The following is a 13,775-nucleotide window of genomic DNA, read 5'->3' as shown; positions in this document are numbered from 1 at the left end:
CCCCACCCCAGGACCATTTTGGATCCGGAATACAGAATGGGCAGGAGGCTGAAGCCCCTCCAGCCACTGCAGTGTCCATCTGAATCAGGCCCCTTCCATTGCTTTAGAACTGAGTTCCCATGAGGAACTCACAGGCAGCGTCCTGCTGCCAGTCCTTGCTGGGATCGTGTTAAATGTAACGTATAGCCTGGGCTTAAGAAAATGAGCTGTAAGCCAGGAAGTCCTCTTTTCAAATCAAGCCTTTGCCATTCACTCACCAGGTGAGGAGCAACCAGATCAGTCAAGACTGGGGATACATGGGTACTAATGCTGGAGCAATCTCCCTAGATGTTTCTCCCATAGATATGACCTCGCATGCAACCTTATTTCATGGGTTCCATGACCCATGATGACTGATGTAAGGGGAAAATATGGGGCATAATATCCATCCAGGTTAAACGGCTGTTTATGGAGGATTACAGAGATAATATATGTGAAAGGCCTTGAATAATTTGAAGCATAATAATAATATTTAGCAATTTTATAAACATCAGAAGAAATGAAGAGATGGATTTACAGAGCACCAACAAGTGTTTTTTCCACATGTGCCATGAAGAAAGAGAAGGGGGAAGTTAATAGCAGTAATTTTAAACAACTCTCTGTGCAATCTTTTTTTTAGGGGGATCATCTTCCATTCAAGGTCACTGTCCTTTCAGGTAAATATGATACAACCAGAACACGAGTTCATGAACCAGTCCTGGTGTCCTAATTTGCGTCCCATTTCTAGTTTTCTTTGCGTGGAAGTTAAAGCTACATTAAGTGCTAGCTTAATGACTACAAAATGGGAACAATCTACAAAATAACTACAAAATGTAATGTAATGTCTACAAAATGGGAATAATCAACGGGTGGTTGTAAGGATCCCGAAAGTACACAAAGAGTTTAGAAGACTCCAAGGTACTCCATCAGTGCTAATCGTCAAAGCTCCTCATCCCAGCCGTGATCTTGGCTGTCCTCTGCTTAAAGACAAAAAATTGGCCGTCCATTCACGAGTTTTCATCAGAACAAAAAGCTCATTCTCTCAGCTATTTTTCAATCCCCTCTAGATGCTCCAATTGCCATCCTGCCTGGATTTTCTTGGGCCACTTGAGCAAAGTTGCTGGCATCTGCAAAAGGTGTAGCTGACGTTTAGTTTAAAAAAAAAAACCAAGCCCCCCTCCCCAAAGAGCCACTTCTAATCCCAAAAGGGAAAATGCAGGTTTGTGATGAATCTAACACAGGGACAAGGGCTGCTCAAAATTTCAACAACAGGGCTGATGGGGAAAGACATTGTCTAAGGGGAAAATCGGGCAAAATCATCTCTCTTCATAATGATGGAGTCATTAATTTGGCAAGTTGGAGATGCTCTGCAGACTTAGGCTTCCGAAGGCATTTCTGCAGCAGAGGGAACGCTGCTTACAAAACGATACCTAAGGGAAAGCAACACGCTTTGCATTGCAGCACCCGAAGGAAATGAAAGAAGATGCAACAGCAGCCAAGAGGAGAAACGGGGAGACAGCATAGGAGCCCAAAGGGCATTTGCAGTGTACGGCTGATGCAATTTCAGAATGGGGTGGGGATTGTTTAGAGGGGAGAAAGATGAGCACAAAATTGGTGCTTCCAGATATGTGGAAGCAGAGCAAGAGTTGTTTTGGGTATGCATTTAATCCTGCAAATCTTGCAATATTTCAAATGCACAATGCTCCTGTGCATAAAAATGAAGAGACTAAATGGCACAGCACAGCAAACGGAAGCTGACCTTTTTTCATCAAGTAAAACAACATGGCTTCCACACATGGAGCATTTGCACAGTGAAGCACGGATGACCTGGGGCAAAATGCAGCACTGTGCAATGTAAATGCAGAAACTCAACATAAGAGACACACGCACACACAAGAATCACACATGCCTGGTTGTCAAGATACTATGTCATGCACAGAAATTTTAAATATTTTTCCTTCCCTGTCTAGCGGGGGATCAAAAGGCTTTGAAGTTCATCCCCACTTTCAAAAGCATTCACACTCCCACCATGCTGCAAGGTGACTTACACAACCCAGACCATGGCATGTCCTGAAACACAAAGCAGAAGCCCTGCAAGGAAGCAGCTGGAAGACAAAATTGCTTCAGGAGATTCATACAAGTGAGACAAGCCAGGTGCTACCAGAAGAAGGCAAAACAGGGTTGTTACCAATCTGACTTATGGGGGGGGGATTTCTTCTCCACTCCAACCCATCTCTGTCCTAATAACCCTGCTTGTTGTGACCTTCAGCCCCTTGCAGTGGCTCAAAAGCCAACTGCTTCCTTAAGCCACCCCCATCTTTTTCCCCTTGGTGTCCCCCTTATGCCTAAAACCTCCCAGTATTCTTCTTTTCTTTCACTTCTTACCCCCTCCTTCTTCACAAAGCCTTTCATAAGGGCAACCCTTTTGCCGTGCAAGAGTGGAACCATACAGGAAAAGCTTTTCCAGAATTGAAATGCTGAGGGGGATGAGAGAGAGACACACACACATTTCCCAAAGAAAAGGGTAGGGTGGGGAACCAAGAATTGAGAGTGGAAGATGCGGGATGCCTTCTTATACCAAGTCACACAGTTGGTTTACCTAGCTCAGTATTATCTCCTACAACTGACATACGCTCTCCAGCGTCTTTGGCAGAGGCAACACTGGCAACCAGAGACTCTTCTAACTGGAGATGCTGGAGACTGAAGCAGGGACCTCTTGCAAGCGACGCATACACTCAACCGCAGCCCCAAGAGCCAAACTACGCAGTTACGTTTTCTAACAAGTCCAGGTTCTTTGAACCGGCCTCACTTACCCCACAGTCACACAGTAGCTAAGGAGGACAGCATTATCAAGGTACACAGGGGCCAGTTTCAGTTTAGGACCACAACGAAGGGGAGAGACTCCTGCCTCCTCTGCACCAGCACCATTTTCCTGAGCTGCAAGGGCCTGGGAAGGGAGTTATGCACCCCTTTTTTTTGGAACTGCACATGGACAGAAGACGTCTTCTCCGGAATCAAACCACTGGCCCATTTAGCCCAATGTCTATTCCTAACGGCAGCTGTTCCTCAGGGTTTCAGGCATTCTTTAAATGGAGATGCCACGGATTTAACTTGAGACTTCCACCACTGTACCACAGCACCTCCAGTGAGGACCCTTTCAGGATCCAATGGGCCCCCAACTAAGGATACAGGGCTCTGAAAGAGAAAGTCACAAGGGGACCTTTTCAATCCCTGCTGCCTATGAACACAAGAGACCTCTAAAGCTAGAAACAGCAATTGTTCATAACACCTGTGCACTGAGACTCACATCTGACTGCTCTGCCTCTTCATCTATTTCTCTCTTCCTCCTCTCCCCCATATTAAAAAGCCATGTTAAAAAACACACAAATGGAGTTACCTAATTAATACCCCCTCCATGAAAATAATGTAATGATCTTATTAATTCAATCATTAATACATATAATTCTGTAAACATATATTAATGTAATTGTTTAGATTTCCAAGTCTAGCTGGTCTGCAGAGTCCCTTCAAAAGCTCACACCCTGGAAATCTAGTGGGTCTTTAAGGTGCTATTGGGCCTGGATCTTGCTCTTTGTAGATCAACATGGCTACCCACCTGAAAATGCATTTATTTAGTCCATTTTTATGCTGCCCTTCCCTCCAGGGAGCTCAGGGTGGCAAATGGCATTCTCCCTTCTTTCACAACTGCCTTGCAAGATAAATTAGGCTGAGAGAAAGTGACAGGCCCAAGGTCACCCCACAAGAGTGGGGATTTGAACCTACATCTCTCAGATCCTAGTCCAACACACTAACAACTACACTATGCTGGTAATAAGCTGTTAACATAGATCAGTTTAAATCAGAGACTAAGTTCATACAAACATCTAAGAGTCCCAATTTTTAAACCTGCAAGACTCATCAAATTTTTGGTACGCACAAAATTTAGCTGGGAAGCCCTTTATCCCTCCCCGCTTTCGATGCACCCACCACACCACCAGAGAAGCAGTAGCATCCTGTATCTAAGGGCCAGCATTTAGAAACATTCCCTGCCTTGGCAGAAATGATTTATCTGTTTGCCTCTATTTGGTTGTTTACAAGGGCAAGACAAAGCTGTGCTGAACTTAATTAACCATCTTGGGAAGTGTTCCCGTCAGCTATGCAGGCTCTGAAAACCAAGCGACGGAGCGAACCTGGAGACTGCCCGCCGTGGTTCTGAGCAATCAGCTGATGCTGTCTTCCCACTGAGCAACGGGGCTGCCCCTAGCTGTGTAGCTGGGGTAAGGGGGGAAAGAGGAGAAGCTGCCCTGGACCCAATTACTGAGCTGAGACTGGACATTCATGATTTCCTAGTTCAGCCTTACTCCACTGCAGTGGATTTCAAACTTTATCAACCCAAGGTTTCCTCTCCCATTTTCATTTTTTTGCAGCACCCCTTCCTTCCTCCCTTGCCAGAATCCAGAGTGCACCAGATAGCTCCTCCGCCTTAGAAATGGAGAAGGAGGTTCCCTCCTTTTTGCCCGCACTCTGCTTGTCCAGGGTGGGAGGCAAAGCAAAGTCCTTTCCAAGGCACAACAGCACTTGTGTCACAGAGGCTTCTGCCCCTTCCTGGGACCAGAAGAAGAGAGCTTTGGCTCTCAAAAAAGTGTACCCTGAAAATCTTGTTGTTCTCTAAAATGCCGCTGGACTCAAATCCTGTTTCTGGGAGCTGGTGCTCTTGTGCGAGGTTGGAGGCACCAGTGGCAGTGAGACTGCTGTCCTGAGTAGTTCTACTTCTCAGCATGGTCCATTGTTGTGGGTGGCACCCTAAGAGCAAGCAGATCCCCATCTGTTCTGGTGGATGGTCATCTCATCCCCCTGCGATTGTCAAACAAGACCAACCCTCCCCTGAGTATCCTTGCACACCTGTTTAAGGAACTGTACTCTATGGAATTATGTGGAGCACCAAACAATAGCTCTAAAAACAACCCTATTCTGTACACTTGTAGCATACCCCATTACTCTGCTGCCTACTCAAAAATTCAAAGTTCAAGCCCCATTTTTGTTCACAGCACATTGCCTTGCCTTGAACTAAGCCATGCTCCTTCAGCCTCGGGGCCAAACTACTGGAGTTTCATGATGGAACATCATTAATTAGGCCCTAATAAACCACTGGGAGAAGAAGCAACGTGGGTCAGGGCCACTGCAGTGAGCAAGAAAGGGTTAACTCTCCCCACACCACTCCAGTGAGTAGCTACACTAAGAAATGGCCCCTCCTGGGTTTGACATTCCAGTAAAAAAAAAAAAAAGACAGGTAGAAGGTAAGTACTTCCCTCCTTAAAGTAGCAGGTGTGAGGCAGGGCATTTCTTGTCAAACAAACTGCACTGGAGAGGGTGAAAAAAAGAGTTAAAGTGATTCTCCCTTCTAGTGCTAGGGCCCATATACAGATTCTGCTCCCACCAGAGATTTTTATAGGTCAGGGCCCATGTCTGCAGGTCCAGTCACCAGACTCCATCAACATATGGAGCAACACAACCTCAGTTTCTCCTTCTGTAAAATGGAGATAGCGGCAATCTACCTCACAGGTCTGCAGCGAGGCCAACTGAACTGCAAAGTGTGTTTCGTCATTAAACGTGGTGTCTTATCAAAGCAGGCATCATTCTATGCTATGTGTTAAAATCTTCCAAAGAGCTGTGGAGAGTTGTGTGTAGCCTGTGGCTCGAAGAGGGCATGCAGGCAGTTTTAATCTTGCTTCTGATTCCCTCTCTTAGAGTTTCTCAAACCCTTAAGGTTCCGTTGGCACATGCACATAACTTTACTTGACTGCTCAACAACTGGTAATGGGTCACCCCTGCCTTCTCTCTTGTGATTTCCCTACATTTTAATTACTTGACAGCAGACAACTGATGATTGAATGTGTGAACCATTGCCTTGGAAGAGTCATGAGCATTTTTTTTCTGTGATCTTTGATCTGCAATCGCCTTTTCACACGGGCAAGTCACCACCTGATGTCGCACATGCAAAAACAAACTCCTGGGACAGCTCTCAGCCAAACTGTGCCTGAGAGTCCATGAAAACTCTGTTGGTAACATTTAATCTGCAATAACTTAGTCATAGCCATCAAGTGACGAATACATATGCATGACTACTCATCCCGTGAAGAACCCTATTCGACTCTGCTTCACAGGATGGTCAAATGCAAGCAAAGACACACACATGCAAATACTCATACTCATGGCTTGCTTTACTTGGCCAGGCAGGGTTAGCTGTGATGAGGATCACTGAAATGGTTTCTCTGATGATGATCAGAACACTATTGAGCATTTTACTGGTCCTACTTAAAGCTCAATGCACGCACACACCTTGGAATAATGGTCTGCATAATCTCAGCGCCACCTCTGAGGAAACAACTGTGGTCTATTTATCAGCAATAGGATTCAGCAAGGATTCCACTTCATTAAGAGAGCACACCCTCCACGGGCCTTTTCTTCCCAGCTCCCCTATGCTTAGAGTGTGCATTCACTTTCCCCAAGTTTGCCTGTTGTTGCAGTCAAAATCAGCTTACACCCTGTACTAAAATACATCTCAATGTTGTAGCAAGGTAAGTCAAATTCTGCACCATGAAAAGTCAACATTGGATACATCAAGGTGCCTTACGCACAGTCAGTCCAGCTCGCTGTGGCTCATCTCCTCTGACTGGCAAGGACTCTCCATGGTCTCAGGCAGAGAAAAGTCTTTCCCAGCACCCAACATACTTGGGATGTGAACTGGTTTTTTTTTTAAATGGACAGCATAGCTCCCACTGAGCTATGGCTCTCCTATTTGCCATAAAAATTCTGGAAATCTTGTGTATGCTCTAATTTTGCTTACTCTGCTCTTTTGTCTCTGAGATTCCACTAAGTACCTTCCACACGTTTTCAAGCCTAAGGGCTAGAATCTTGTGGTTCCTGGGGGCTGTATTTTTAAACATTCGAATTGCAGGATTCTGTGCTGTCAATCAAATTTCCATTCTTGATGAAAATCGGTGCCTTCAGAGACCTGCACTGTGTGGACAAATGAGGGACCCTGCTCTTGTGGGTGGGAGAGATTGTGATTCTGTTTGTGATCAGCACAAGACCATTCAATTTAGTGTTTTAAAAAAGCAATCTTGCATCACAAGGACCATGTTGTCCAAAACCCTACTGTAACAGGGTTCCTGCATCACGCATTTGACAAAGTGAGCTCTGACTCATGCAAGCTTCTACCATAATAAGTTCATTAGTCTTTAAGATGCCAAAAGACTCTTTCTTATGGCTGCAACAAACAGCATAATCCTAAGCAATGTCACACCATTCTAAACCCATTGGGCTTACAAAGGTGTAAAAATCAGTTTAAGACTGCACTGTAAGACACTTATCCCTCTGGAATTTGTGTAGGATTCCTACAGGAACACAACCTATAAGACGAACAGACAGAAAGGAACTCTTGCAGATCTGGTTACATGTGCTCATGGCTACACACAAGCATCCTCAGTTGGGCAAAGCACCTCCATAGGGCTATTTCAGGACAGGTGGGGAGGGTGGTTCTATAGTTCCAATCTGAATTAGGCCCATGAGCAACTAGGAGGCATGGAACTCCAGAGCTTGTCTTTGTAACACATGGCTGGGCCCACTGAACACTCTATACAGCATTCTCGCAGTTACACACAGGTTCCTGGTACCCTCCTCAGAAACCAGCTTCTTATCCTTTCATCCATTCGTATCTTTTTTTAAAAAAAACGTAGCGACATAAACTACAAGCAGCCTACATCTGTCCAGGATTATTTTTATTTCTATCAGCATCAACCCTTCTGTTAAGGCCATGTCTGCAGAGCTTGCAATTGTCTTTGGGTTTGTTTCATCTGCAAATTCACTTATGATCCTTCTCCATACTTTCGGCTGGGCTCAGCAACAGGGGCAGTAGGTGCATACAATGCAGCATGCACTAACAAAGCACAGGACACAGCGGCAAGGAACAGACCCTGCCACCCCCACTCCGCACAACATATACTCAGGCGGCCTTTTGTGGGCGGACATGATGAAGTCTCCTTGCAGGTGGATTCTCCAAGATCGGCAGAGGAGATCCCAAGACTTGCAAGCAAAGGCAGCTGCTGCTTTCTTCTTAATAAGTGTCACAACTGCGCAGGCAGCTTACCCGCAGCCCCGTTCTGCATTCCTGGAGCTGGAAGTTCACAGGAACTGCCGTGGGCTCTTTGGGACTTGGCCAACAAAGGTCCAGGGCTAGGCGGCAAGCCAGACGCTTCATACCTCACGTCAGATGCTATTTCAACCCGGTGCAAAGCGACAGCCGGACTAAAAATACGGAGCAGCATGTACAGCTCCACAGCACAGCACGGCGCGAGAGTAGAGAGGGCGGCGGCGGCAGCATCCCCTGATCCACGCTCAATCAGTTTTAAGCAAACCAGGAAGGCACAATGCCCAGAGAGTGGGCTCCATACTGTTGGCAAGAAACTGTGCTAGACCCCAAGAAAGCACCTGACCCTGGGGAGATGCTCGGCTTCCCCTCTGATCCCCCCCCCCCCGCCCCCAGGAAAGAAGCACTGCCACTAGCTAAAATGATGCAAGGGCTCTCCCATAGGATCAAAGCACAAGACAATCATAGTCCACCACTCTCAGATGAACCTGTGCTCTAGCTGCCCGCTCACTTCCTTGCAGGGACTTGTCACATCAGAGGAGCTCTGCTACAGCAGATCCAAGATACTCAGCGAGTCCTGCGTTCCGTTTCCAGCAGCAGCGGCCAGGCAGATGCCCCCAGGAAGCACACGTGCAAGGCGTGAAGGCAACAGCACCCCCCCCCCATCTTTTGTTCCCAGCATCTGGTATCCAGAGGTACATGGCCACGTTGCTTCTATGCACGGAACAATGTTGTTCGGTTACGCACCCGCTGGGTCGGGTTCTCTTTGCACCCCCGCTCGCCCCCTCCCATATATCAGGACACCTTCGCTCCCCTCCACGCGCTGGAGATAGTCACTTAGACCCCCGCCCCCGCCTCCTCGCCCCCTCCCTTGCCACACGTTCAGCTTTGCACGATACGGACACCCACTCAAGCCCCCCCCCCCTGCACATTCACGAGTTCCTTTGCACACTCGCCCCCTCCGCTCTCCCTCTGCATGCAACCTCTCCCGGGGAGGGAAGAGACGGGACCCCCTTGCCCCTCTTTCCCCGCGCCCTCGCCGGCCAGCCGGACTCTGCACGGCCCCTCCTATGCCCCGGCCCTCCGTGGCACCCAACCCTCATTTTGCAGCTGTGCCCCCGCCCGCGATCTCGCCCCCTGCCCGTGATTCACCTGACTTTGGCCGCCACCGACGCCACGGCCTCGTTGCGAAGGGCGCGGCGCTTGGAGACGGCCGTGCCCATGGTGGTCGTCGAGGCTCATCTCCCCCGCCGCCGCGCCGAGCCGCCCATGCCGCCCCCCCGGGGCCCCGGCCAGGCTGCGAGCGCGGCTGCTTCGGGCCGCTCTCAGTCCGCCGCCTCCTCCCCGGCGGGCCCCGCGAGTGGCGCTGGAAGAGGAGGAGGAGCCGCCGCCTCGCCCGGCCGCCCCTCGTCGCGCATCGCGGCTGCCCATTGACTGCAGCTCCAGCGCCGCAGGAGAGCCCGGGCGGGGCGGGGCGCAGGAAGCCGGGCGGCGGCATGGCTATATTTGGGCGCCTCGGGACGCCCCCACCCCGACGCCGACATGAGGGGGGCGGAGCGGAGCGGAGCAGCCGGGCGCTCCATCGGCGTACCGGAGCTCGCAAAGCATGGCAGAAGCGGGAGGCGAGAGTGCTTCTGAACAAGTGCAGAAAGCAAGGGGGGGGGGGGGGCTTATGAGCCCAAAAGAGTTCCCTAAAAAACAGAGATCGAACCGGGATGTGAAATTTCTTCCGACCTGTACTACGCTTTTCATACACGGTATTAACTCAACTGAAACCATGGGGCGAAAGAGCCCGGGGGGGGGGGGGCGTAAGGGATCTCCTGAGTGCCTGTGTAGCTGTAAAGGCGTAGTCCGGTAGTCTGAATAACCAAAAGGCTACCATGAGGATGGTTTCGGGTAGGTAGTCGTGTTGGTCTGCAGTAGAGCAGGATTTGGGTCCAGCGGTGCCTTGGAGACCGGCAAGATTTTCAGGATGTCAGCTTTCAAGAGTTTTGGCACCTGAAGAAGGGAGCTTTGACTCTCGAAAGGTCATACCCAGAAAATCTTGGGGGTCTCTTAAGGTGCCGTTGGACTCAGATCCTGCTGTTCAAAATGCTACCGAGATGGCTCTGAGGGATGAGACCAGGTATGGGGAAAGGGAGTCGGGGGATGGAATTAGGCACTTAGCAGCGGCGCCTGCCTTTGCACCCTTCTTCCCCCACCTTTCCTTCCTTTCCATCTTCTCACATTCTCACCTTTCCCCATCCCTTTGCAACAATAATGGGGGGGGCTGTCCCGCAACTAGTAACTTTACAATAGTAACTGAATAGGGGGGGGGAGGCTGGAGAGTGGGTGGGAGCTGTTCAACGCATGGGAAAGCAAGAGGAGAGAAGGTGGCGTGTGCAAGCGTTGGTTCTGTCTTGGCGCTTTTCCTTCCCCAGCCCAACCTCTTTCCCAGCCCCCTGCAGTGCCTCACTGCTCTCTACTGGCTTTTGGAGATGTAGTTCAGGTAGTAGGGTTGCCAGCTTCCAGGTGGTGGCTGGAGATTTCCCGGAATTACAAGTGATCTCCAGGCAACAGAGATGTTCACCTGGAGAAAATGGCTGTTTGAGGGGTGATCTCTATGGCATCCTCCCCAAACCCTGTCTTCTCTAGGCTCCACCCCAAACCTGGAGTTGGCTTCTCCAGACTCCACTTGCAACCTGGAGCTGGCAACCCTACTTACCACCCATCTCTTTGCCATCTTCCTATATCTCCTCAACCCAGTGCCCCTCTCCAGCTTCTCAGCCTCTTGGGCCAGCCCTAAATGGGTCACCCTATGAAGTAAATATGGACTTGTGGGTCACCATCTCAAAAAAGGTTGGAAACCACTGCCCTAGACTCTCTAATGTTTCAGGTGGGAAATTGGAAGAGATCCCCCACCCCACCCCAATCATACACAGAATTTGCATCATTCAGCATCATGCAGGGTGAAGTAAAGGGAATTAATTCACAGCTGGGTAAGGAGAGCCAAGCTTTCACCCCAAAACTGTTTCTCCTTGCCTAGCCTCAGACTTGGTTGAAATAAGAGAAGCCGGCTCAGCCTCCTTCTGAGCATGTGCAAAGCTCATTTCTATCTCACATAAGTGGTGACATCACAACAAGAGGAATGCAGCGTCAGCCAAAGTTTAGTTGCCATAGGAACGTATAACACCAGATGGCTGCTGCTCATGTGCAAAGTGCAATGGTATCGGACACCTACACAAAGTGACAGATCACAGCCAGCTAGCTATATTTGATTCAAGGCCCCCTAAAGGGCAGGGGTGTGGCCTTCACTGACAATGGCCACAGTCATTTCCATCTTTCCTTCACTAAAACCAGCAGCCACTCTCCAGACACACATTATGGATTTGTAGGAAGGCAACATCCTCTGGGAAGGCTTGGGTCTCAGCATCCTCGGCTGCAAGATTTGTAGCCAAATGCATGCAGCCCATCAGCCTACTTAGGAACAAATATGAACCTATGAAGCAGAGCAAGGCTACAGTGCAGTGGCAGAGCATCTGCTTTGCATGCAGAAATTCCCAGGTTCAAGGCGTACTATTGTCAATGAAAATGATTAGGTACTAGGTGCTGTGGAAAACCTCTACCCGAGACCCTGGAGAACTGCTACCTATCAGAGTGGACAATAGTGGCCCTGAAAACCAATGATCCAACTTGGTATAAGGCTGCTTCATGTGAACCAGACCATCTCGCTCACTCTTGTCTGCTCTGACTGGCAGTGACTTCTCAGGGTATCTAGGGGAGCTAGGCATTAAAAATAAATTGGGCATGAAAGAGAGGTTGTGAGAGCTGAACATGAAAGATTCATGCTTTACTTTCTGGTCCCCAATTCACTGATGATGTGGACTTCCTCAGACAGCAGCACCTACTCTGGCTGAAAAAGCTTCCCAGGTTTGCATGGGGGAGCCTTCCAGGCATTCAGCACAGGTACACATATAAAGCAGATGGTAGTAACTAGCAGTGATTTATCAGAGATAGGTAGCTTTTTTTTTAAAGAAAGATCATCCCTGGTAAATGGGGACTATTAGAGCAGATGACACTGATTTATGCTCTGCAATCTGCGCAGAGTGGTAAGCTGCAGTACTGCTGCCCAAGCTCTGCTCATGACCTGAGTTCGATCCTAGCAGAAGCCAGGTTCAGATAGCCGGCTCAAGGTTGACTCAGCCTTCCATCCTTCCGAGGTTGGTAAAATGAGTACCCAGTTTCCTGGGGGTAAAGTGTAGATGACTGGGGAAGGCAATGGCAAACCACCCCGTAACAAAAAGTCTGCCAAGAAAACGTCGTGATGCGACGTCCCCCCATGGGTCAGTAATGACTCGGTGCTTGCAGAGGGGACTACCTTTACCGTTTTTATCTGCTCTCATAAAATTATTTAAGTATACAGTTTAAGGCATAAAATAAGAAAAGTGCCTTAGGTGAAGTATTTCTAAGCAAGTGCAGCTGGAAAGGGTGGAGGTTCTTGCTTCATTTGTAACAAAACACCATCTTTGGGGACAGCATACTCATGTTGGTGGTTGAGGATTTATTTATTTAAAACATTTGTATGTCACCTTCTGCCCAAATAGGATCCTCAAGGTGATGAACTTGCAAACATTAAAAATATTAAACAATAAAAGATCTGATTTCAATTATGATCAATGCGGCCAAACCCACAATCACAAAATCATGGAAATCCGAAGTCCCACTCACAATACAGTCTTGGATTAATAAATTATGGGAATTTCTCACAATGGAGAAAATCACAGACCACATCTCAGCCACTGAAAACCAGAACTTCCAACCCAATTTCTATGAGAAATGGTGGACTTTTCTGGACTATATGGAAAAGCAAAACAAATACTTGCAGTCAATACCTGACAATCTCAAAGTTATAGCAATTTATTCAATTTTATGTTCTTTCATTGTCTTTACCACATATATTGTAAATACTGCCAAGGCAATTGATACGCTGTCTCGAGCACATGTTTATATTCGTACTGTTTATATAGTTATATGGTTATATATTTGGTTTTTTTACTATTGCATATTGTCAAAAAATTCAAAAATAAAAATTTAAAAAAATTAAAAAATATATTAAAACAATTTAAATTTAAACTTAAAACAACATTTAAAGTAGTATAAAACATTTCAATAAAAACACTGCAGCAGGGAAGATGAACAATAATCACTTCAGGTACATCCTGCCGAAGGGTGGCATGACTAAAAAAAAGAATATAAAATCTCTTTGTTTTCCTCCAGCAGGATCCATTCAGGTATTGTCTTTTTTTTAAAGCCTGGAAGCGCAAATTGTAGTGGTTGCATGCAGCAGAAGCGAAGAGCTCAGAGTTTTCTCCCTCTCCACCTGAACTTCCTGGAAAATTAATCTCGTCGGGGCTCTAATGGTGGGGATATTTGCTCGGCTGCGTGCTCCTTTTTCTATGAAGCCCTTAATTGACCAGACAGCTGAGAACTGCTGGCTGGCTAGCCTTCTCCAATTTCCTCCTCTGCAGCAAATCACGAGCAATTTGGACTGTGAACATCAACCTCGTCCCCGCAACAATCAGTGGGTACATAAAAAGAACTACTTTGCCTGGAGGTTCAACAGCGGAAC

At 47.9% G+C, this 13,775-nt stretch overlaps 1 protein-coding gene across 3 annotated transcripts in view; it reads right to left on the bottom strand.

Annotated features, from left to right (window-relative positions):
- The window catches only part of NSMF (NMDA receptor synaptonuclear signaling and neuronal migration factor), a 50,461-nt gene extending 40,956 nt beyond the window's left edge, over positions 1-9,505 (bottom strand). For 2 of the 3 annotated variants that reach the window (XM_054998324.1, XM_054998325.1), the window contains exon 1: positions 9,320-9,505. In XM_054998324.1, coding sequence (XP_054854299.1) covers positions 9,320-9,390 — 71 coding nt within the window. In that variant the 5' untranslated portion in view covers positions 9,391-9,505. The remainder of the gene's footprint in view (positions 1-9,319) is intronic. The other variant, XM_054998327.1, reaches the window with a different exon arrangement.
- Positions 9,506-13,775: the final 4,270 nt, after the last annotated feature.

Source organism: Eublepharis macularius, chromosome 14, assembly GCF_028583425.1.
Source record: "Eublepharis macularius isolate TG4126 chromosome 14, MPM_Emac_v1.0, whole genome shotgun sequence".
NCBI classification, from domain to species: Eukaryota; Metazoa; Chordata; class Lepidosauria; order Squamata; family Eublepharidae; genus Eublepharis; species Eublepharis macularius.
The sequence above is the reverse complement of the archived record's forward strand: the minus strand, read 5'-3'. Positions and strand labels throughout refer to the sequence as shown.